Here is a 26,343-nt window from a genome sequence, read left to right as displayed (position 1 = left end):
GATGATTTAGAGTTCAGCGTGGTGATGCCGACGCTGAAAGGCATGCGAGCTCAATTAACGACAAAAGAATTGAAAAAATTGTGATTTCATGGCTAAATTAAGACGGGTAGGTGATGGTAATATTAAGTAAAAATATCATTAATATATTACGATTTATAATTTTTATTTAGAATATACTTACAGCGAATGGCAGCATATTGAAATATTGCTGTAACTGTGGTAATAGAAATAGAAGAATAGGGTGTTTCGCTCATATAGCAGCAACAATTTATTATTTATCCAATAGGCAGTATCAAGATAAAATCACGAGACCGGCCGTGATTTTAACTAGAACTAGAATTTATTTTGACGGACAACGTAGTAACATGCATCAATGAATAATGAGAGGATGACGAATAACCTTTAAAGAGCGATTTTCATTGACATCCTGGAGTCAATATAAAATTGTATGGTGAAAATTCATCTTTTCGGCAAGTTACTGTTCACCAGATTTTTTTTATTTGTATGCCAACTGGGAAAAAGTTGAAACCCATATTTTTTTCATTTCAGCAAACAGCTATCATTAACTTATTATGAAATCCACACGGTTTAGCATAGGTAAGGTGATTTCAATGAATTTATATCTAATAAGGACATTGAGGAAGTTCAATAAATTCTCATGGTGCGTTTATTACGGTAAAATCAAACCTATTCTAGCGTTTAAAAGGAATGACGAAGGGGGGTTAGAAGCCGGGAAATTCTTTTTAGCTTACTCGGGCGTTTTCAAGGGTCCTGAAGGCATCTTCGGCACCAGATTCATAAACACATCAAAAGTATGAGATTCAGAGTATGGATTCATAAACACATCAAAAAAGAACATTTATATTATCATGGGATAGCAACCAATTTTTAGCCTTTTTACAAAATTTATTTATACTCTTTGATCGAACAAGGTAATTTATTAAAAATCTTGGGCCCCAAATAAAGAAACGATCTTTTAAATATAGAAAGATTAGGCTTAGGATCGACCGAGTACGTAATGAGGAAGTTATTTACGTGCACCGGGACTAGCCACGGTGATACATTTACGGGAGTCGCCCGCAATGCACATTTTGTGCGAAAAATAAAAAAAATACACTCGCCCTGACCTAGTCCGGCATAGTCCTCAAAATTCCACTGGGAAGAATGTCGCCTCGGTGGGTTAACTGGCTAAAGCACTCCGTGGGGTCCGTGTTCCAGGGTTCCCACGCAACCTTGAAACCCTTAATACCGCGAATAAGCCGTGAATTTCGCATACCGTGAAAAAACCTGGAAAAAGCCGTGAATTTCGTCCTTAAACCTTAAAAATCTCTCAATGTTGATTTTACGATCGTAGAGCTATGATTGACGGATTAAAAGAAAAAATGGATATTTCGGTCATATTTCAAGGTCAGTCACGCGCAGACATGGTCGCGGATTTATTTGGACGCGCATATTTGGAGCGCCTTTATTGGTCCGTGTATCATGATGACGCATTGACCTTAATCCAGTACCAGAGCCGGAAGACTGGTAACCAAAGTGTTCATTAACACTAGCGAAAATTCAGACACTTCTAATCGAATTATTTTTTCTCTGCGGATTTTTCGCACAATAATGAGGAAGTCCTAAAAAGAGAGTAAGAGATAAGAGAACCCCGTGGCGGAGTGAGGGGGGGTTCGGTGGGATAAACACCCCCACCCCAGAGCTCAGAGAAATTTTGAAGTTAAATCCATTTTACTTAACTGGATTGGTATAACTATTGGAATATTGTAAGGATTAATAAAAAAAGGGGCGTTAATATACCTCAAAAAGTCGTAAAACTCACCATTTATCTTATAATTCCGCAATTTACTAATCTCGCACCTACCGCCTATCCTGGTGGGTATATCATACCCTCACACACCCCGGTATTACTTGCACCTATAAACGCCCCCAGCCTTAATTCCTAGCTGCGCCCCTGAGAGAACCCTCATGAAATCCAAGACAATAAGATGGAATAACATCATAGGCCTTATCCTGAGACATGATAGCCTGATGAGGACAATCGTCGAGGGGCAAGTAGATGACAAGAACGGAAAAGTAAGACCTCGGATGAAATATATGGAACAGGTAAAGCAAGATGTGGAAGAAAAGGAATACGTAGGCGTGTGTAGACTAGCTGATGGGAGAACTGAGTGGAGAGCTGCATCAAACCAATCTTAGGATTGTTTAACAGTGATAATTATTGTTCAATTTCACATTTAAACTACAGGAAGTCGGGTTGGAATGGGCTTCGCCTTGGCTTCAACTGTTCTCGTGAGATGTGCAAAGCGACAAACATACCATTGTTTTCAGATCAGGGAACGAACGCAAGCTATTATTATTATTATTAAATAAAAATGTGTGCAGCCGTGGCTCCAGGTGCTTCCCCTTGAGAAGCGTGCTTGCATTTATAAGCATTCAAAATGTGAATTGCTCTTTTGAACCGTTGTGAAATGATGAAAGCAATATTTTCTATTCCAGGGCACTTCCCTGTTCACCATCACTGCACAAGATTTAGATAAGGAGATTAATTTCACTAAAATTGATTTTTCTATTGCGGGAATTACCGCTTTGGAAAATGCAAAAGATCCCGATAAAGACCTTTTCCAAATTAAGACTACTCGTATTGATGATCATATATATAAAGGTGAAGTAACAGCTGGCCTCTCACTGCTCGGATACGTTGGAAAATATAACGTGACCATTGAGGTGAGTGTAGAGACATTTTATATTTTTTCTACAATCATGCTGCTGCCCTTACATAATCATTTTTAATACAATAAAAACCTGCATTGAATTATATGTAATCTTTTCACTTGTGTTCCAAAAAGGCACGTAATTCGTTGGATGAACTAGGTAATCCAAATCCTGTGAATAGGACCTACACGATTTGCATTGAAGATGTCAATGACCATTCTCCAGTCTTTAAGTATCCACCGGTGCCCAACTTGAGTTTTCTTATCTACGATGTAAGTACTGGTCCTCTGTAAGTTATATAATACTTAAAATTCCTCTGTAAGTGAAATCTATAATTTTTTTATAAAAATCCGTAGTAGGCATAGATACATTTACGATTTTCGTCCTTTCCTATCTTCCCTGAAGAAAAACTGAGCGAAAACATTTTGGTATCATATCGTTCGACGTACTCAATGCACATGCAATACATATCCCCAGAGAAAGGTTAATCATCAGTGATTTTTATCCAATAATTCGTTTTTATTTCGTTAATGAATAGAATGTCGACTGGGACGCTTCAATTAAAGTGGTTTTTAGTTTTGAAATGTATATAATGCACGGTGAATAAATATAAAATTGACTTTCTTACGGAGCACATGGATTAATGACAATGGAATACTTTTATGCTCACTATACTCGGGCAGACACCCTTTTGCCCTCTAGTGCAGACATAAGCGTTATGCATTTTAATTCTCAATAAGTACTTTTTGTTACATTTCTGCGAACTTTTACGGTATTTTACGGAATGCGTCGGATATTTTGGTCAGCTACTTCATAGGGCCAAAGGTGTTGGGCCTAAATCCCAAATCATTAGAATGTATTGTCTTAGGCCCGCCTATGGGCATTGGGAAACCGGATCGAGTGACCATTTGTTTGGTTTAAATAGAGAGTAATCTTAGAATATAATTCGTGGGCTAAATTAAGGAGTTTGCTCCTTGAAGTATCTATGCTAATCCGGTGTCCCACGGTCAAATTTGCATCAAAATATTTGGTTCAAAAATTTGTATGCAACTGAATGGGGGTCTCCCACGATCCATCTCGTTTGGACCAAAAGAGGAAAAACAAACGAAAGAAGATATTTATGTAAACAAATATGGAAGCTTGAGAAGTGGAGGATTCTGTCTTATTTAGCTGTCGAAATTGTCTGGGCCTCTTGAACATTAAAGAGTCGAAAGAAAGAAAACGGAGGGAGTGTTGGACTTGGCCTTGGCCAGAATGGGGATATGAAAGCGTTGGAATAGACGTGCTAACCATGTTGAAGAAGGAGTTGGTAGCCGATGTTTCCGTAAATTATCGACATCAATTGACAGTGAGTGAAGATATTTTCATATCCCTTATCAGCAAGGTTGAGGTCAGAATAAAACGCCAGGAAACGCCAAACGTGAGGCAGTTTATTCCCGCAAGGAAAATGTTATTAATAAATTATGGAGCATGTAGTTGAAATGATGTTATGAATAGTGCTGTAAACGTGTATTGAAATCACATTTTTTTTCTCTCCTAAGCGAGCAGTTACCAAAATAAGGTCCTTATCCTATTATCATAGTGATCGAAACGGGGAGCTGTAGTGTTTCACTGGAATTCATTTCTCCAGCTGCTCGCTCGCTCAGAATCGCATGCCCTCCACAAAGCTAACCTGTAGAATTCGGCCTCGATACCTTAAGTAAATCTTTTATTCTTGCCAAAACACCCCTCCTTGTATTGCAAGTCGTAAAGAACGCTTCATTCTTATTAATCATGAACTCATTATTACGGATTTCCTATGAGTTTTTCCATCGCCTATCAAGACCAATTTTTGCTCATTTTTACTTTTACGACATCAGGCGATGAAAATATATATATTTGAAATAATTTTTGTGAGTTCACTTCACGGATTGGTGACATTATAGATTCAGAGCTAAACCTTTCAGTATTCCATACAGTATTCATGAAAAAACTCAACCGGTTTCGACCTTTCAGGTCTTATCAAGAGGTGAACGATAAGGATCATGACCTGAAAACAATGAAAAAACCGGTTGGAATTTGATGCATACTGTGTGGAATACAACAAAGTTTATTTTTGTGTCCATAATATATATATTTATTAATTATATTACTTATGCAAACGATAAATAGTGTTTGGTAAATAATCTTTGTGGCCTATTTGTCAGCGCTTGGCGATGCTTTTTTTCAAAGGCCCTGATTGGTTGGTTTCATCCAATTGGATGAAAATTTAGAACCTATCCTATCCATTTGGAGAATACTGAGTTTGGTCCAAACGATAGGACCAAAAGCCAGTTGGATGAAATTTTGACCGCGGGAGACAGTGCGCGTGAGTCGTAGCAAAATTTGATGCAAATATTTTGATGCAAATTTGACCGTGGGACGTCGGCAGGAATGGTGGGTCAATATGATACAACGGCTCGTTCTCGTTGAAATGTGTGCACCGAATAAACAAATATTTTTTTATTAATTGGGACTTTCACCCCAAAACTTTGCGTTCAAATCATATTATTTAGTTAAATAAAAGAAAATTAATCAAAATATCGATAGTTGTATTCCCATTTTTCATCGTTTTTATGTCTCAATGAGGTATCCTACGTCTCGATGGGGTAGCTCAATTCATTTTGAAAAAATAAGATGGAGGGAAAGATACGTGACTTGGAAAAAATATCTTTCTCATTCAGCTATTATATCTCAAGTTTCAATAAAAATGTGCGAAGCAAGTCGCCCACTTATAAGGATTTGGTGACTCCGCATTATAAAAATTTCGTTGGATAACTTCTAAGATGAAAGAAAAAATGTTTTAATCGACTAATCTCAATCACTCCGTTTCCGAATCGGTCGTAACTTTTTTTACGTGGACATATTTGCCTTACCTTAAGAATAAATCGAATTTTTGTGGCAGCTCTAAAATCATTTTTTCAGAATCTTTCAATGTTCACATTGTTCTCCCTCACGGCATTTCGGTTCATCCTTTATAAATACATACAATAGGATTAATCAAAGGGTAGGATCCATTGATGTACTATTTTCTAATACTTATATAACCAATTATTTCAATAAACAACGTCGCAAGTATATGCAAATGATATTACTTGCATTTTCGAGAAATTAATGAGATAAACAAACTGAAGATTTGGAAACAAACAGTAAATTAGCGTGTATGATTTAATTTTTGAGCTTACTCATACCTTAATGGTTAATGGAATAACAATAAAGTCTGCAAAGATGACTTTATTTTTTTAAAACTTGATATCCGTTTTATATAATCAACCTAGTCTCTCCTTATTCCTTGTTCGTGCAATAATAATTATTTATTCTTATTATTCAATTAGCTCTCTTTGTGAAATGAAACGTCTTTCAGAACCAGACAGTTGGGAGCACGATGCAATACTACAACGAAAATACAGGCCAACCAGCTGACTTACCTCCATTGGCTGCCGTGGATGAGGACTACGGCGAAAATGCCGTGGTCTTCTTTACCCTAAGTGGCGGTAAGAGACTCGTTTTAGAACCTAAAAGGTTACAGTGTGTGTTCATGACGTTTATATTTGTTAAGATCAAATAGTTGCTCAAAGAGAAGGAAATACTGGGCGATAATAATAATGTCGTCTTTATTTCACCAGCGAATTTAAGACTAGGTAGTCCTCTCTTACAATTAACTTGTTTGGCAATCAAATGCATCCATGCACTGGATGGTGGTCAAACCACCGAGGCGGGATTCGAACTCGCGACCTCTATGTTAGCAGTCGGGGACTTTACCCCAGCGCCACCGAGGCCCGTAAAAGAGAAAATAGATCGCTTTAACCACTCATTTGACGCAAGTTAGGCAAATTTCAACTAAAATGGAACACTCCCATCTATTCTGTCGTCGATCAAAGCGTAAAATCAGAGCAGACAATGAAAAGGGAACCTGTAATTAGCAATTTCTTGGGAAGCATTCACATCAAATGCACTAGCAATCCCTATCTTCTGACGGCTTGATCACGCCCAGAACTTTTACGTCATACCAACCATGGGCATTCAAACATCAATCGTAATCCTAAGCTTGAGACAAATTTTGTTACCCTTTACTGTGGTGAAAACCCCAGGCTGCGAAGGAACCATTCCCTTCAACCCAGTAGGAGCGCCTCCCAATATCAATCAATCATTCGAAGCACTAGCTCCTCAGTATAAACAACAGTTCACCGTGCAAAAAAACGAACTCTTCACCTTAACTTGCAGGTAGGGATGTGCGAGTAGTCCTTTTTGATCTAAAGTCGAGTTGAAAACTACTCTCGAGTATCGAGTCGAGTTTGGTCATTACTGGATCTGGAAATATTACAATCAATGCTCCATTATATTCTCATTTTTCCGATCCCATTGAGAATTTTCTATTCTGAATGCTTAGCTTGATGTAAAAAGGAAAAGATAATGAGGAATGTTGACGGTAATTGTGTCAGAATTGTTACATGAGGGAAAATTAATGTGTTCAACAGATTCAGCCGCTATATGTTCAGCAGATATAGCCGACATATTAAAATAAAATATGGTAGCAGGTTTCCACAATATTATATAAATATTGCGGAAAAGTGCTACCGTATTTTATTTAAATAAATATGTCTTAAAGAGTTCCATAAGTACAATTCAAATGAACTAACCTCAAGAAATATGTTGTCAATTTAATTTATAAATATATCCAAACTGCTAGAAACTGCCCTGAATTGCACCACAATAATTAAGATTACATACGTAAATGAATTATGTAACATTTGATCTTTTCAAATTCTCATGCAGAAAAGTCAATTGTTCTACATGATTAGGTAGCAGGCTTTGACGTCTCCATTCTACAGTATTACTGCCTGCAGAAAATTGTCTTTTGCTACTGGTGTAGGTAGACAAATGCTTTCTTGAAAAAAACTATATTTGAGAACTCTAGGAATTTTTATTAAAAATTATGTCAACGTTTTTTAAGGATCATGACTCTTCGTGGAATTTAATTGGACGATGCGAACGAACTATAGAACTTAGGTTTAGCCTTAACGACCAATTTTTTTCCTTAAATTCGCACTTTGTTTAATCAACCTTAGAAACTCTTGTTTTGTTAGTTCAAGAAGGAAACAAAAGGCAGCAAAGGAATAAACGAAAATTAAGATCGGACCTAAGTAATATTCAATAGGCAAAAAGATGGCACTATTTGTGACGTCAAACAGGTAAAACCGGCATCCCGGCATTGTACGCTAAAGCCGAAAAGTTATATAATTTCTAGAAATCTAAACAATTTTTACGTGTTCCCCCAGCGTTCGAGTTATAAAAGTACCCCACAGCTAAGTATGAGGGACGCTGAGGTTCTCTCAGGTTATTCTGAATACGCCGCCGGGTCGGAAGACGGTCCGCCGCCGCGGCAGATGGAAATGTTTTTGGCACCGACGTCTACTACTGACTGCTACGTATACAGCAAGCTGAAACTTCATGGCCGAGGCATTATAACGAATTATTGACTTAAACGACGATATTATTAATTGGGTTTCATGATAGCGCCTCCTGTCGGCAGATTTCTGAACTAACTGGCCTTGACAGCACTGTAACCGAAACTACTCGACTCGACATTCGTAATACTAATCGAAACAATCGAGTCGAGTACCAACTACTCGACCCGACTCGAATTTTCGAGTACTCGCACATCCCTACTTGCAGGAGGTAGCTGCTCTCGCTTATTGCAACTGTTTTTTCGCAATGGAACCTGAACCTCACGCAAAGAAAGACGACACTGTTGTTGACAACAATAGTCACCCAGTTTGGCGCAGGAAGGGGTATACCCCTAATCCCATCCACATCAATTTCGCAGAGGGCGATGTAGTTGGGGTGCAGCTTCTCCAGGCTCATCCAACGGAGCAAATTCCATTCTTCGAAGTGCACTAGCTTCTAGGGAATATCCAGGGGCTGTCTGGGGTGCTTGGGGGCCCTCGGCTGGGGCTCATGATGAGGACCTACTTACCAAAAGATAATGGGGTCCTCCCCGGGAAAATTTTTGGCAAATACATGCCTGAAAAAGGATTTTGACGTCACTCTTGGTCTTAAAAAAAAAACAGATAAAATTTAATAAAAACAGCAATTTTTCAAGTAAAAATACCATAAAAAGTGAGAAATTCACAATTTATAAAATTTAATAATTTATTATGATTATATTATCTATTATTTGGTGAAGTTTTACCTTGAAACTGCGCTGAAATCTAAAAATAAAACCTCTTTAAATGATCGTTTCCAATTACCCTTTCAAAAATGCATTAGGTTCTCTTTTACATTGTGACGCCTTTATTTTATTTCTTTTTTGTGCAATATTTTTACACTGAGTATACATACAGTGTAAAGCAACAAATGAAAACTTAGAATTTCATAAATGCAAAAAAACATTGGTCAAAGTAATCTCAGTCATTTACACTTCACAATAGACGCGAGCGTTGTGGGGTCCCTCGGCGATTGCCGACCAGCCAACCTGGCCAGACCGCCCCTGATGAGCTCTCTGAACGATACAAAATCCCGTTCAGAGAACTCATTGTCCAAACTTGACATTACCCTGCGCCTTTAGCATTTATGCACTTAAGCAACATTCTGAAAAAAATACCAAATATTATAAATGAATATAGGGGTTTTAACGCTTTATAATATTTATTACATTATACTAACAATTATAAATTATGTGTCAAATGAAAAAGCAGCTCAAACAGTTTTGTATGTTAGCAACAATGCACATGTGCGTGAAATGTTTCCGCCGTGATCCGCTAGAAAGCGGTAGTAGCAAAGATGGCGACTAGTGAACAGAAAGCGTTTTGTGTTATACAGTTTGCAAAGTAGAGTACAAAGTAGATCCCTCGACGATGCTTGTACCAGATGATGGCTCAGTGAGTCGAAACGCGTTGTACGCATTATAAAATCTTGTGGAAAAGTGCTACGATCTTTTATTTATTTAAGTATGTTTAACTTCCACCAATTGAAGCCTGAATCTGTTGAACTTATGCAGAATTAACGATTTAGAAGATATAAAGTTAGAAAGTGGATGTCGGAAGGAGGGAAATTTAATTCATGGAGTTTGAAAATTAGTCCCTTGTGCCACAGTCGATCAAACGCGCACGCAGCATCAAGGAAAACCGCATCCATCGTCATACGGCGATTACAGGATTGATTGTCCGCAGATTAAAGGATTGACTGATTTTTTCCACCAATCTGGTGGAAAAAATCAGTCAATCCTTTAATCTGCGGACATTTTGCGTCTAAATCCAAGCTGATCAGGCCTGGTTAAATGACGGGGAGAAGAAAGGGATTCCAAACTGGACATTACTATGGATTCAAATACTCTAGATAAATTAGAGAGTAGGGAAATGGGGTGCGAGTTGGCGCGAATTTTCGGATCTTTTCCGGATTTCGGAAGTAAAATTACTTTGGCATGTTTCCTCTTAGTCGGAAAATGAAGGAGGGTATATGATGCTTCCGTGAAAATGTCCAAAATTATGAATATTTTAATATCTTTTTTTCGTTTATTTCAGATTATGCCCTGCAGTATTTCAAAGTCGACTCCTGGAAAAACAATACTGGTAATATAATATTGAAGAAACCACTGGACATCGCATCTTTGGAGCAGAGAATATTTGAGGTATGTAATAATAAGAAAAATTGCAATAATTATCAAAGTTATCACGAGTAGTCACATTATTAACTTCAATCTTCTTTTTTTCAAGATAAGTAATTTTTTTACCCGTGACTAATGTATATTTTCAGTAAATAACTTCCATTTTTCACACTTCCTGTTGACAACCACTTGATGTGATGACTCAACAGTTTCTAGATCTTTTTTGCGGATTACGCCATGGTGGGAGTTATAATAACTAATCTGTAATATCCCAAACAAATTATTAATAACCCGACCGGTTTCGGCATGCGCTGCCCGATTATGGAGGTGGAGTATTTGCGAATTATGGAGTGGAACATAGCGAAGATATTTTTGCTCGCACCACTTGACTTAATAACACCCACCTGAATATTTTATTCCAACAATCACGTGTCAGTCATGAAATCGTATGCTGAGAATTTACAATAGCAAATATGATTGACGATAAAAGTTAATAACTTTCCTGCCACTGGATAATCTTTAGAGAAATGTTAACTTTTCTCCTTAACATAACGCTAACTTAAAAAAAAAAAAAAATGGGTGACTTCAGTTCTCACTTAGGAGAAATTTTCTATAATCATGTTGTCTTTAAAAACTTTTTATTCTTCCCAGAGCTGTCTTTATCGCTTCACAAAGTTCTTCACCACTCTGTGGCATTCCTAAGATATTTGGTGAATGCATCTGAATCCGAGCCCAACTGATACATTCCTTCTATCGTCGTTCCCCATTGTTTTCCTCGCACATGCATATGTATTTCCACCTTACACCTGTGCAATGCGCACGAATATGCCACAATGAGGCGAAACACCTTGGGCGCTAAAATAAAAATTTTGAGGGAACTATGTGGAAGGTTTGCTCTTCTGAATAGGTTTCAGTGTAATAGGGTGGTTTCCTATTATTTTTTTATTGCCTAAATCGAAAGATTATTACTCCTGGAGTACGTATTTCACGCTTTTATATTTTTAAATGACGATATCTATTTTTCGCGATTAAATGAAAAGTGAAAATTTTCAAGCGCGCGAAAACGCGCCGGGTAAGTATGAATGCCGGGAAAACTCCGTGTGACGTATTTCTGGTTCCCGCTGCCGCAAGTGAAGTGACCTTGGGGCGAGGCTCTGAGCGCTGATACGACGCAGGATGCTAGCAGGTAGCAGAGTACCATGCTAGCTGGTAGCGCTTGGCTTAAATAAGGAATATTAATACCTTTTCAAACGAAGAAAACTTTCCGACCTTAGCCAGTTTTAATAGGTGGTTATTAGACATATTTCTCTGAGCTCTGTGCCTCATGCATGCATTGGTAACCTCAGACGATGTAAAACTCCTATCTACTCGTATAGCATCTAGGTTCCTGTGCCGTCGCGTGGAGTGGCATCGCATGGGCGCCAATCTGGCCTTTTTCAAGTGAGGATAAAATTGACCCTTGCCAATCGTCTAAACCGGTATTTCTAAAACCAAATAATTTGCATATTATGAATACACTAATGGTGGGTAACGAATCGCAATCAATGCCTTTCGTTTTATTTGATGAAGGAAACTACCCTATTCCACTAAATATGAAAAAAATGAGTTTACTGATTTTGTTATTTGGAGTGTAACTCGACCATTTTCTCTGTTTTTTTTTCAGCTTCAATTAACTGCTTCAGATAGCGCCACTCCTCCACTTACAGTTCCTACGAATTTAACTTTCAAGGTGATGACTAGTAAGCCTAATCCGCCATATTTTGTGAATGATAGCTTCACAATGAGTATCGAAGGTAATATTTCTGATTTTTTTTACTTTAGAGTATTTATTAAAAAATATTTCTTTACTTAACCTTTGCTTAATATTCGTCATAAAATCCATACGATTCGCTCCTCCTCCATCAAGCGAACGTTTGATCCTAAAGATCTCTGTGTGGGTGAATAACTGTCTCAAACCAAGTACCCCGAAACCAAGAAAGCACTTTAAAATGTTATAAACAAACATTAAAACAATTACAATGATAGATTCATTCAATAATATTTACAACCAAATTGTATCAATCCTGAAGTCAGCTTTAATAATGAATGATAATAAACTGATTATAAAATAACGATGATTATCTGATACCCGTTTTCTTTACAGTATCCATTTCAACTCCTTTTTTGGCATTTATGTCTATGCCGTAAGAATTAATGTGAATTTGTTTACAATCGCAATGGAGGATACCTTCCATTCTAGGGATAATTTGTATGGGTCAATTACTTATTAAGTTCACTAAAATTTGGATAAAAACGAGACGGATCAAAGTAAATCAATATCTTTTGATGACAACAACCCAGGTGCTGGATGCAAATCATAAATTCACTTTTAAATCGCAAAGCATCAGTTTTCGAGAGTTTAACGGAACAGCTAGAGTTTATAATTAATTTGAACACCAAAACGCTACTTGGAAGAGAATTGTATTTGTTTAAAGATTGAAAAAATCCATTTATATTTTCCATGGTTTTTTATATTTAGGTGATTGTGTTTACATCATAAAGTAGAAGATACACCCTATTCTGATAACGATTATATGAAATAAGTTAAGTAAAAGTTTTACAATTAAATGTGAATTAAATTGGTTAATTTAAAATATGATGTCTTGAGGAAAGTATGAGCTCAAAACTGAGGCGAAAATAACGACTCTACTACGATAAGGGCGGAGATATATAAAGACTCAAGGCACGTTCCGTTATGCAAAAGTGAAAATGAACTACGCACAGATTCTTTTCGTTAAACTATCTTGTGGCATTACGTTTGAGATAATTACTACCCATACATAAATTGTGACCAACATCTACGGCTCCAACGGTAGGAAGTTTGGAGAGTTAAGCAACGATGATGGAGTTGTTCAAGTTTTATTTTTCATTATTTTGATTGAACTATTTTTTATCAGTATGAACGCTTCATTCCAGAAAACGTTAAGACAGATATCAATTTTGATGGAGCTTATGATGCTGATAACCTGTTCAAACCTGATAATCAGAAGGAGAAGATTTATTACAGGATTGTGGGTAAGTTTAGTAACCATTTAGTCATATTTTTTACCATAATAGAAATAATCAAAAACTACTTTCCATCTGGTAAAACAGGTTAATTTGCTCGTCTTAACAACCGTCAGTAAATAATTTTCGGGTGGACCTTCAATAAAACGTAAATACTGTGAATAAATGAAAAAAACAAAACCACGAAGAACGTCATATTTCAAGTTAACAGGAATAAAATTTTCTGACATTTAAAATTCGGTTCGGCATGTCACCTGTTCGCATTCGCATTGCATGTTCATAAGTGGTGGTACGAGGGTCGTTCAATTAGTCCTTAGAATATCCATAAAATTACTCTCCTAGTTTAAAATATTAATATTGACTAGAAAGTAGCACTCGTGACGAGTCAGCGGTTAAAGTTTCAGCTGTATTCATCCCATAGTTTCATTGTTGTTGCCGAATGTAGTGAACCTTTTTCATTTGTTTTTAAAAATGGATAAAATTTAGTTTTGTGCGGTGATCAAACGCATGTTTTTGAAAGGGTTACCGCCGAAATATTTCAAAGCTAACTTGATGAAGATTATGGAATTTCTGCTCCTGTGCTTGAAACTATTTACAATTGGGTAAATGAGTTAAAACGTGGCCGTACCTACAAAAATAATTAACATTGTCCCGGACGCTCTGTGGTAGTGTCCACCCCCCCCCCCCCCAAATAATAGACAAAATCCACGATATGGTTTTAAGTGCTAGACGAATCAATGTGCGCGATATAGGTAAGGCCGCGGGCATATCGAAATCCACAATGGCTTTAATTTTGCTCGAAAATTTGGGTGTGAATAAAATATCGGCAAAATTGCTGCCGCGTTTTCTCACATTAGAGAGTAAACGAAATCGTGTGGTCAACTCAAAAGGCTGTTTCGGCGCTTTTCCTTCGCGATTCTGAGGATTTTCCACATCAATTCATAAATTTTGCTGAAATGTGGATTCATCACTACTTTACAGAGACAAAATAACAGGTAAACAATGGAAATTTGAGGATGAACGGGCTCTTAAGCAGGCGAAGATGTTGAAATGGGCCGGTCAAGTCATGGTAACGATATTTTGGAATTTATGCAGAATCATCAACATCGATTGGTCGGAAAAGGGAAAAACGATAACAGAATAGTAGTAGGCATCGTTATTGGACCGGTTTATGTTAGAAATAAAAAAGCGCCCTCATTTGAAGCAAAAAATTTCTTCCTTCAACAAGACAGTGCACGGCTGCACACCTGTTCACAGCCAATAGTCAAAATTACATATTTAAATGCACAAAGAGTAAGAAAAGACATTGCTGTTCCACAAAATAAAATATATTTGCGACCGGTTTCGATACGGAATATCATCAACTGGCCATACGCCATATCGAAACCGGTCGCAAATATATTTTATTTTGTGGAACAGCAAAGTCTTTTTCTTACCCTTTGTGCATCATGAAGGAGTTCCACCATGTTACGCCACCCACCATCGCATTTACAGATTTAAAGTTTCAATTATTACAAAATTCACCGCATTCATAAGATTTGGCCTCCGGCGACTTTTAATAATTTCAAAGCTTGAATAAATGGCTTTGCGGACAAAGGTTTGCGTCTGAGGAAGATGTCATCGCCCAAACCAAAGCCTATTTTGAGGTTATCCCGAAACTCTACTTTTTTGGACGGCTAAAAATGCTTTAAAAATTGTATACGGCTAAAAGAAGACTATAATGAAAAATATAAAACAATTGACAAAATATAATTTTTTTATAACTTTTTCCAAAGACTTATTGAACTACCTTCGTAATTGTGTTTATTCACTCACCTTTTGTTTAAAATGTTATGAAATTGGCGTAAAATGGAACATTGATAGTTATATTTATCCAAGAAAACATTTTAATGACAGAATCTCAGCGAGGGTCGTAATGCAGCTCTCGAGAGATGGACAAATTCGAAGTGTATAGTGGAACGGAAATGTTTAAATCGCTATTCTTCCATCGAATTATTACGAATATCAGGAGTAAAATATGGCAATAACTTCTTGGGATTTCATCCGGATTATCTCGTCAATCTCCATCGCTGCCGACGCACAGTGGGCTAGAATAAAAAAAAAGCTGGCCAAAACCTCAAAAACGATTTTTTTGAGCTAAGAAGTTGCAACTTCGCATAAATATTTTCAAATAAATTGTGCATAACTTGCCAGATTATACCTTTTCTGTGTCTTCACGTTAACAATATATTTGAGGTCAAAGTTGAACAAATTAGGCAAAAAAACGACCACCCTCGATTTTTTCTGAAAATTGCCAACTTTATTCTCGCGCAGTGGTTCCATGAATAGTTTTATCGACAAAACTGTTATACCATCTTAATTAGCACTTCTTTTTATTTCATTAGGGGGTTTCAAAGGTTTTGTTTCATCATTAACCATAGATATATGACAAAATGGCGGAGCCTGTTTTCAGCCAGTTATTATACATAAACGTAGAGAATAAGTAGATACTTCCTCCAAGTGACTTATACGACGTCGTTCTATGAAGCTTCTACATCGTGATTCTAAAGAAAAATCTTGCACCAACTTGCAACCCCGAATTTTACATCGTTTTTTCGAGCGTGCGGTCGTCTTCAGTTCTGGCCGCCGCCGCCGCGGCCGCCCAGAGTACGGCGCGGCGGCGCGGCAAGCGTGTGGATGCGATATGGCCACATTCACTTTTATATCTGGATAATAGACATAAAAGGGAAAGAAGATAATCACCAGAAAGTAAAATCAATAACATCGCTACGAATGACTCTTATTATGCAATCGCTGGTCACTGCAAGAGGCACTCTGAAAGGCTTCTTTCTTTGTGTGCATTCCATATACTACTACGGAGAATGGACTTACATCGTGTGCTTAACGTAGGAAAACGGACTCTTTATTAGTAAAAAAAACTTTCTTTCTAGCTAAGAGCCGTCCATGATCCATGGCCTCCTCTTCCTAGCCTCCCATACCTATTTAAAGGCCTGCCGACAAGGGTCGTGCACTGTGTGCGGAGCCCTTCGACCTTGTTTTTGGTATGGTCTCCTGCTAGCTGTACAAGTTTCGGAAGGCATATTACTGATATCGGATAATATATGTTTCCTTAGCAATACAATTAGTTTGTAATTTATACTTTACGCTCATTTTAAAGTATTGATTTAAATCCCCTAAGTATATATCACAGTCGTTATTCTTAATATACTGCGCTTCTCATAGTAGCGCATTATCTTTGAAATATTTTACTGGACAAACAATACGTAAACAAAGGAAGCACAATTTACTCTTTTTCCCAGCTAAAATACAGCAATTGGCACTTTCAGCAATAAAAAGCTTACTTTTTTTCGTTTACTATCCGACAAGTACGTATCACTTTCACTATCTGAACTCAAGAATTGTTTTTCATTTTCAAATGTATATCCATTACGTTTATCGGCAAGCTGGAAGTTTTTTCCAGTTAAATTAGCGTAAAGATTGTAATTATCAGATATGATGTTAGGAGTCGTCTTCGGAATAAATCCTTATTTTTGTTATATTACATTTTTTCTCAGAAATAGGAAATTTCAATAGGTTTTATACATTTAGGAATGTCGTTTTCATTTTACAGATGGAGACACTACCCATTTTACCATTAAGCACCATGAAAACGCGACCATAAGTATTGTGAAGGGACTGGACTATGAAGAACAGCACAGCTATTCCGTTTTAGTCACAGCATCTAACAACGATACGGAGGAGGACACATTTGCTGACTCGTTTGGATATGGAGTGTTAAATATTACTGTGTTTGTAAGTGAGAACAAATCGTAGCAGAAATGTATCCGCTATGGTATCTACGGTATATGGTAGCAGCTGCGTATTGCGAAATATGATTTGATGCTTTCCCGGCGAATTATGTGGGTAAACTGTTCTCGGGATTCCCACCGGGTTAATTCTTTCATAACGGCCAACGTTTCAAGCTCCGTCTATGCGCTCATCATCAGGCGCCGAATGCCGTTGGACGGAGCTTGAAATGTTACTCTGTGTGATTTTTTTTATTAATAGTTATTATTCACATTTTTTTATTTTTTTGGTCACGAATGTATATACAGGGTGTCCCATTTATCTTGAACCCCCGAAATAACTTTTTGTCCAGATGCAAATTCAAAAATATGTCAAGCAAATGTTCATTAGCCGTCAGGGGGACATTAATCAGCATGATTGCCTTCTTGTAGCTTTGTTATTTACCAAGATATGAACAGCGGTATTTCTTTTATAAATGGCACCCTATATTTTTTATTCGGCAATTCATTTCCTCCATTTAAAAAGACATACCGCTATTCATATCTTTGTAAATAACAAAGCTACAAGGAAGGCAGTCATACTGATTAATTCCCCCTGACGGCTCATGAACGTTTGCTTGGCAAATATTTTTGAATTTGCATCTGGACATAAAGTTACATCGTGTGGTCAAGATAAATGGGACACCCTGTATATTGGAAATTTTGAGACAGCAAAATTGATAAAAGTGTCATTTGATTATTATGTCTTTCGTTAACCAGTGCCGGAACGGCGTTCCGGCGCGTTCTGACACCATGACACCACTGCATTGAAACCTCATAAGGCATATTCAAAGTTTTGGTTCGGACCCACATTGTAAGGTCAAAAGGTCAAAATTGTAAAATTTTGCTTACACTCAACAAAACTTAGGACCTATCCCCATAAGTATGCCAATTTTCATGAATATTGCTCGAGACGAAGTTACTAAAATTAGAGGTCAAAAATGACACACGACCTGTGGGACATTCGGTATATGAGCCGTTTATTTTGAAAGTGGCCTAACTCCATTTATCTTCAAATCGAGATATTTAAGGGTTTAAGCGCTTCAATGAATTTAAAGATATTCGAATAGGATACTGATGAGTCATGCTGATTAAGCGCATCTAAGGGTGTTAAATTTATAGTTCCTGTTAAAATAGTGGCATTTATTAAGTGGATAGTAATAATAATAACAATAATAATTTATTTCACCGATTGGCAAAAGTACAATTGCATGGCTACGTCATAAAAAAGCTAATAATAATATCAAATAAAAATACAATGATGATGTGTCATCAAGATTTACAATTTACATAGAAACAATAAAAATAATTTTTCTAAATACATAAGAATTGATGAAAATAATAAGTACAATACAATAGTATGGACAAAATAAGATGTCACAACTAGCATCATGGAGATTATCATATTTACAAATTATCTTCCATATATTCGGATATGCTGTAATAGCACTTTTTAGAAAGAAGGAGTTTCAGCTTGTTCTTAAATACATAAATTGAGGTGCAATCTTTTATTTCGTCAGGGATTTTGTTAAATATAGCAGAGGCTGAATGCCTGGGACCCTTTAAACAGAGGGAGCTGGAGTACTGCTTGTGGTGTATATTATTACTTGATCTTGTGTGGTGATGGTGGAAGGTGGCATTAGAAGGAAATTTATCAAGGTTTGCTTTAATAAAGTTGGCACATGTCAGGATAATAAGCGTTTTCTTATTAGCATGTTAGTTAAGTAAGAATGAAGTTAGGCCACTTTCAAAATAAACGGTTCATTAATGTACCACAGAGTTTAAACAGAGGGAGCTGGAGTACTGCTTGTGGTGTATATTATTACTTGATCTTGTGTGGTGATGGTGGAAGGTGGCATTAGAAGGAAATTTATCAAGGTTTGCTTTAATAAAGTTGGCACATGTCAGGATAATAAGCGTTTTCTTATTAGCATGTTAGTTAAGTAAGAATGAAGTTAGGCCACTTTCAAAATAAACGGTTCATTAATGTACCACCTCTTCAGCGGAGAGAAAAAGTGCGCACGCAGGGATTTAAATAATGCCAATATAAGGGTATAAGGACCAGTGTAACGTTTCCAGTGTTAGTGAAGGAGAATGTGAAAGACAGGCTTCTAGTAAGCGCGTGCCAAGCACACTAAAACGTAGGACGCATTTTCCACCGTAACACTCGTTTAATGGCTCACTGTGTTTCGTAGTTTCATTATGTTATGATGTCGAGTATAAATTGAGGTGTAAGTTAGGTGTAACATGCTCCTCTTTTTGTATTAGCACCTTCTTCTCCCTTTGCTAGTACATTTTTATTCAATCAATTTTTCAATAAACTTGATCTAAAGAAATTTGCTGTTATGAATTTCTATCAGTCTCGTTCCTTTTAATAATTGCTGCGCCATCATCGGATTTTGGTGGCCATTTTTTGAACGAATCTCCATAGTTAATCATACATTCTGAATAACATTCGAAATGCAGTTAAAATGATGATAAAAGTGTTGGAATAGCTATTGTGCATTGACATCCGGTCTTGAGCTATCGTAAAATTTTTGAAAAGTGGGTTGAAATTGAATCGCAAAATTTGACCCGGACAAGGTGACAAACGTCAAAGAAATGAAAAAATGTAAAAACATTATAAATTGGGAGCCAGCATCATCAGACAATTAAGATACGGTTTTGGTCTTTTTTTACGTAGGTGATAGATCAGAACGACTGTCCACCATCTTTCACAGAAAAGCCGTTTGTCGGAGGCATTGCTGCTGGTGATGCCATAAATCGGGTGATTTTTACATTGAAGGTATGTATTCCTAATTCTTGGTTTTTATATCTTTATACTAGGGATGGTCGGATCGGATATCTCGGATCCAAATATCCGCGGATCCCTTAATCGGATATATTGGAAAGTCGTGGATGACATCGGATCTTGATCCGAAATTTTAAATAATCGCTTCAGTGGGGTGGAAAGAGTTCCGATTCTCTCTTCGAATGCGCCGGTGCTCTGCGATGCTTGTCCTACTCATGAACTACCTATTTTATTTAAAAGCTTTCGCAGGGGTTGCATAGCAGAATTTCTACCGTGGAAAATAAAAAAGGATAAATACGACTGGAACATAGTTGGACTCTTCCCAAGAGTTCGAAGAATCAAGCGAGATGGAGTGGAATCGATTCATAATGAAACACTGACTTGCAATTTTCCACAAAAATAAAATTTTATTCCACTCGAGTTTCGATGTTACTACGTCATTTTCAAGGTACAACTGTTGGTTTTTCAAGGTACAAGTTGTACCTTGAAAATGATGTAGTAACATCGAAACTCGAGTCGAATTAAATTTTATTTTTGTGGAAAATTGCAAGTCAGTGTTTCATTATCTTCCCAAGAGATTGTGTCGTATCCCGCTCGTCTTCGAACGAGATATTAGCGACAATACGAACGTCTCTCGAATGGAAGGATCTGGTGCCGGAAATAAAAGGAGTCACTCTGAATAAAAAGCAGTGACTTTATTCCCCTTTCTTATGAACAAATATGTCCCCAGCCTCCTGGCCGGTCCAGCTCAGCCAGTCGCCACGCCACAACTCAGCCCCGAGCCAAGCTAGGCATACCCTTTTAATCTATCTAACCCGGGAAGGTCCAAAAAACCCTCTTATCTACCCCTGGACCGACATCCGCCGATCACGAGCGGGTCCTCTCGTAGACTTGCACTTTGGACTAGCAAGCCTACGTGCCGACAAACGCGTAGCAATGGCTGCTGGATGGTACACCTTCCCCCTTAGAAAGAGAGAAACACGACAAGTTGTTTCTCTCGAACCCATAATATGTCAAATAACTGCAAGTAGTCCATACACCACAAATTATACCCTTTTTAAAAAATGCGTAAAAGAACAATGACCAATAATATAAAGGTCCTTTAGAAGTTTGGATTACATCACAATTTTTAACAATGCAAAAACACTTTGGCAACTAATTGTCTTTCTAAACATTTCACTACCAATAGTTTGAATTGCTTTATTACCACTATTATTTATAAAGCATCAGATAGCAATCTGGTGTTTATCTCTTATTAAGTGAGGGCTCTCCTGACTCATAACCTTGCGGTTTTAATTCCTTTTGACTCAGGTTCATCATTTCGGCACTTTCACCACTAACACAGTCTTTAGCCCTATTTGAGGTTGTGATATGTTCCACTGACCTACTCACAATCTTGGGTTTGAAAATTATGCACAAGTCCTTGCAACTTTCACCTCTTCGTCCTCTTGCATTTGGACAACATTTTTTCATGCAACATTTACATAAACAGCAATACACAGTTAAGCAAAATATGAATCCCAAACACAGATAGCTCAGTACTGACATATTAAAGTGATGTTTTACGTTACTTCTTTCACGACTCTCATTCTCAATTATTTTTTCAAGGTCCCTTACTTTAGTACTAGCATAGTCTAAATCATCCACATGTTGTACCAAATTAATAAGGGGCAAATGATCATGTATTTTATCCAAAGAATACCCGTGCTCTGGATTACAGCAATCAAATGTTAAGGAGAGTGGGGGAATGAAATCGTTCTTAGTGCGATTCATTGTAGCTATCATTTCTCCTTGAAGGACAGTCCCCGTCCCATAACCCTTGCAGTATTGAAGAAAAGTTAACCTTCCCGTACCGTTCACCACCACGTCATACGGATCTTGTTGATTGCACAATATAGTCACACTCTCCGGCTTTGGAGCTGTGTACAACCACTCATTTGCGTCTACTTGTACCCATAAAGTTTGGTTTAACCCAACAAGTCGACGCTCACAAAGAGAAGGAATCTCATTAATAAACTGCATCATTTTAGCTTCGCAATCTTCGTGAAGCTGTAATAATTGCAATGGATATAATTGCTTGCAAACTCTCCAATTTGTTGCAACTTTCTTGCACCTAGAGAATTCCTCCCTTGAAAACTTAACATAATATCTATTCATTTTATCAATTAACAAATATTCCTTCTGGGGCTTGATATAAATAAACTTATTAGAAGTTCCATTTACCAAAGTGGGTAAGGGTAAAACACGATATACATTAAATCTCAATGAATTGCAAAGAGGTAAATACAGCACATACCCTAAAACTTCCTTAGACAAAAATACATCTAAAGTTAACAATTTTAACATAGCGTTACTGTAAGCCACACTTGGCGGGAAGGGAAGGGACAGTTCCTTGGGCAACTTCGTCTCTTCCTTCTTGAACACACTGAAGATCTCTCCTGGACTAACTATCTGTGGTTGTAATACTCCTTGTCGCGCGTTCATTATAGCGTCCAGTATAATCTCGTAATTACGGGTCACTTCCTCTATTACAAACGCAAGTCCTCTCACATGTTCCTGACCCGTTAGTGCCAGCTTTAAGTAGTTAGTCTCGTTCATTAATTCTCCAGTCGCTTCATTCACGTATCCCTTCAGCTCGTTCAGACCTTTCGATAATCTTTCTTCATTGGTCTGCACGTCTGCAAGTGTGCTATTCACAGCGCCTACAGTCGCCTTGATTAGGGTCACATGATGCTGTTCACTAGTCAGAAATTTTGACTTATCCTTCTCTAATTGGCTGATATATGTCCATATAATATGATGCGTCAATATCATCTAAGGTGCCAAATAATACCTTACTCACTTCACTCAAAATTGAAGAATCCTCTCCTTTTTCTCGCATTGCTCCCAGCTAACTGCGAAATAAACCCCTTTTATCTATTAACATTAAACACTTTTATCTTTTTCCAGCGTCGGCATAGCCCTAGAGTTCGTCCATATTTCTCTAGGAGATAATCTACTGTTATCGCCCCTGTCACCACACACAAAAACAGGAAGGGTAAGACGGTCATCTCCTCTTGCCCTGCGAATAGTTAGAAGAACAACTTCAGACGATTAGAATGAACCTTAACCTCCTTTCCTTTCGCCTTTTTTATGTTCACATTTACTCCGTCAACACCCACAACCGAGAAGGGTCCTACCCATTGAGAGGAAAGCTTCTTCGACCGCCCCCTCCTCACCGTCTCGTCGAACAGTAAGACTTTATCACCCTTCAAAAACAGTTGAGGATTGGAATTCTTATCATATTCCGTCTTGTTCCTCTCCTTCGCTTCCATCAATAATTTTCTGGCCTTAAAATGACTTTCCTGCATTCTCGATTTCAACTCCTTCTGGATCTTGGATCTTCTCAAATCATCCTGGAACGTCAAAAGATACTTGTTTTCTTGCGACGTCACTGGAAATGGCCCCACTATATCCAAATTACACTTTTCGAAGACTGTCTCTGGCGTTTGAGTAATTACCATTGGCATCTTGTTTTTTGGTTTAGTAAGTTTATTCTTTTGGCACTTATCGCACGAGCGTATGTATTTCTCCACATCGCTCTTCATCCCTTGCCACTTATGATACAATTTCACTCTTTCATAGGTTCGATTCATTCCTTGGTGGCCGCCCACGGGTGAATCATGTATTTCTCGCAGAATTTCTTCCTTCCTCTCTTTACTGATCTGCTCACGAGTCTCGACCTCCGACGACTCGTTCTCTGAGGCTTCTATCGCCCATATGCGACTTAGTGCATCCGCATTTGAGTTCAGCTTCCCTTTCTTGTATATGATTTCATAATCATACTCCTCCATCTTAATTCGCCAGCGCATTAACCTCGAACTTGGATCCTTCACATTAAAAATCCAAGTCAACGGCTTGTGATCAGTTATTATTGTAAACTTTCTGCCGTATGAGTATGGCCGAAAGTATTGTGTTCCCCAAACAATAGCTAGTAACTCCTCCTCAATGGTGGAGTAGTTTTTCTCTGCCTTGTTTAATGCTCTTGATGCATATGCAATCGGCAGGTCTTTTCTCGGCGTACCTTGTGATAAAATGGCTCCTAATGCCTTATTGCTGGCATCCGTAGTCAAGAGGAAAGGGCGAGAGAAATCCGGATACTGCAATATCGGTTCCGTCATCAAAATTTCCTTTAAATTCTGGAAAGCTTCTTCTTGCTCCCCTTCCCACTCGAACTCCGCTTTCTTTTTCAGCAACTCATGCAAAGGCCTCGCAATTTGACTGAAATTGTGGATGAATCGCCTGTAGTAACCGGCTAATCCCAGGAAACTCTGCAGCTGCTTAGTATTTTTCGGCCGTGGAAACTTATGAATCATTTCCACCTTTCCTGGATCGGGTTTCACGCCCTCTTCCGAAATTACATGCCCCAGATAATTAACTTCAGTTCTTAAAAACTCACATTTCTCAGGCTGCAATTTAAGTCCATATTCCCTCAATCTCCCAAAGACTTCTTTTAACCTGTCATTATGGGAGTGAAAATCATTGCCAAAGATCACAATATCGTCCAAATACACGAAGCATCGTAAGCCTTGCAAGCCACTTAGGACGGTGTTCATTAATCTTTGAAAAGTAGCAGGCGCTCCCTTTAATCCGAACGGCATCCTCTTAAACTGATAGTGACCTTGAAACGTGCTGAAAGCCGTCTTGTGTTGATCATCTTTTGCCATAGGGATTTGGTGGTAGCCACTAGCAAGGTCCAATGTACTAAAATACCTGGCCTTTCCCAATTGATCCAATATTTCCGTAATGAGGGGCAACGGAAATGCATCTCCCACCGTCACATCATTTAATTTGCGGTAATCCACCACAATTCTCCATTTCTGCTTGCCGGAGGCATCCTCCTTCTTAGGAATTACCAGAATAGGTGAATTCCAGGCGCTCTTACTGGGTTCAATTATTCCATCTCGCAGCATGCCTTGTATTTGCCGGCTAACCTCCCTTTTGTGCACTTCGGGGATGCGATAAGGGCGTGTATTAATGGCATTATTTCCTTCACGCGATGGTGTAGGAATTTCATGGGCCACTGCCGTAGTAGCGGTTAGTTTATCGCCCGGCAAGAAAAATACATCACTGTAATTCTGACATAAATCCAAAAAATCTTCCAATTCCCTTCCACAAAGGTGGCTTAATCGCAATTCTCTCTTTAAAATTTCATTTCTCCGGGCGCCTCCCTCTTTTAGCTTTGATGAAGCGTCTTGGGAAGTTATTTCAATTTTTTGCAATACCCTTGGAGACAATTTACACTCGACCTCCTCATCGGTCGTGTTCATTACGCTGGCCGTACATTCTCCGTCCACCCCATTGGTCAGAACTTCAGCCAGATACACACCATCTTCTAACTTCTCCTTTGCTAATACTCCTTCTCCTTTGGAAGTAGTAGGTACTTTTACTATGCATTCACAGCGAGCGGGGATTCTAATCCTTCGCTCCACGACGGGATCACATTCAAATTTCTTTTTCTTATCCATCTCAAGTTGCAACCCTCTCATGAACACCTTTCTTTGCTCAACGTATATTACAGCTCCTAATTCCCTCAGTAAATCTCTTCCAATAATTCCATCAAAACTCAGAGAGAAACGGGAGCCATCAATGAGTTGAAAATCTAAAATGGCCTCTTTATTTTGGTCTTCTAGCGTTAAAGTTACTCTTCCTTCTGTGGCAATGAGATCCTCTGTGATGCCTTTCACCCTCACTTTCTCAGCGGGATAATAATTTGTCCCTCTTTTCAATACTGACGATTTTATTAAACTTACGTCAGCACCTGTGTCCAGCAAAAGACACAACTTTCCGCTTTTACTTTCAGGACAGTGCAGCGTTATCGAATCTCCATCGCCGACTCCAGATATGCTGCCGACGTGTATCTGCTTAGGCTTTTTCGGGTTGAAACCTCTCTGGCCCTCTTTTATCTCTTCTTTATCTCCTGCGGAGGAGGACCCTTGCGTGCTCACTTTATATCGGCACTCTCTCGCCATATGCCCCTGTTTCCCGCACCGAAAGCATTTGATTCCCTCTATTTTCCTTATCCCCTTTTCTTCGCAGGGCTTCTTATTTTTATAATAGCACTTGCTAGCTAGGTGGCCCCGCTTTCCGCAATTATCGCAGTGTACCCGACTTCGAGCATCAGATGATTTTCCTCTCTCAATGGCAGACAGTATAGCGCTTTCTTCCTCTAGAGCTACTTCTACAGCTGTTGGCAATAGCAGCGCCTCCCCTTTACTTCGCACTATGGTTTGGATCCGCTCATTCTCCAGCCCCTGAATAAAGCAGGCCTTGGCTAAATGATTCACCAATGCTACGGCACCAGC

The 26,343-nt window shown here is 38.2% G+C and overlaps 1 protein-coding gene across 1 annotated transcript in view; it reads left to right on the top strand.

Annotated features, from left to right (window-relative positions):
- The window catches only part of LOC124167549 (protocadherin Fat 3-like), a 100,821-nt gene that overhangs the window by 58,632 nt on the left and 15,846 nt on the right, over positions 1–26,343 (top strand). The window contains exons 20-27 of the mRNA XM_046545508.1: positions 2,500–2,727; positions 2,850–2,987; positions 6,098–6,227; positions 10,257–10,363; positions 12,003–12,132; positions 13,295–13,393; positions 16,995–17,176; positions 19,892–19,993. Of these exons, the coding sequence (XP_046401464.1) occupies positions 2,500–2,727; positions 2,850–2,987; positions 6,098–6,227; positions 10,257–10,363; positions 12,003–12,132; positions 13,295–13,393; positions 16,995–17,176; positions 19,892–19,993 (1,116 nt within the window). The remainder of the gene's footprint in view (positions 1–2,499; positions 2,728–2,849; positions 2,988–6,097; positions 6,228–10,256; positions 10,364–12,002; positions 12,133–13,294; positions 13,394–16,994; positions 17,177–19,891; positions 19,994–26,343) is intronic.

The sequence above is a fragment of the Ischnura elegans genome, chromosome 11 (assembly GCF_921293095.1).
Source record: "Ischnura elegans chromosome 11, ioIscEleg1.1, whole genome shotgun sequence".
In the NCBI taxonomy this organism is placed as follows: domain Eukaryota; kingdom Metazoa; phylum Arthropoda; class Insecta; order Odonata; family Coenagrionidae; genus Ischnura; species Ischnura elegans.
Note: the sequence above shows the minus strand (reverse complement) of the source record. Positions and strands in the feature narration are given on the sequence as shown.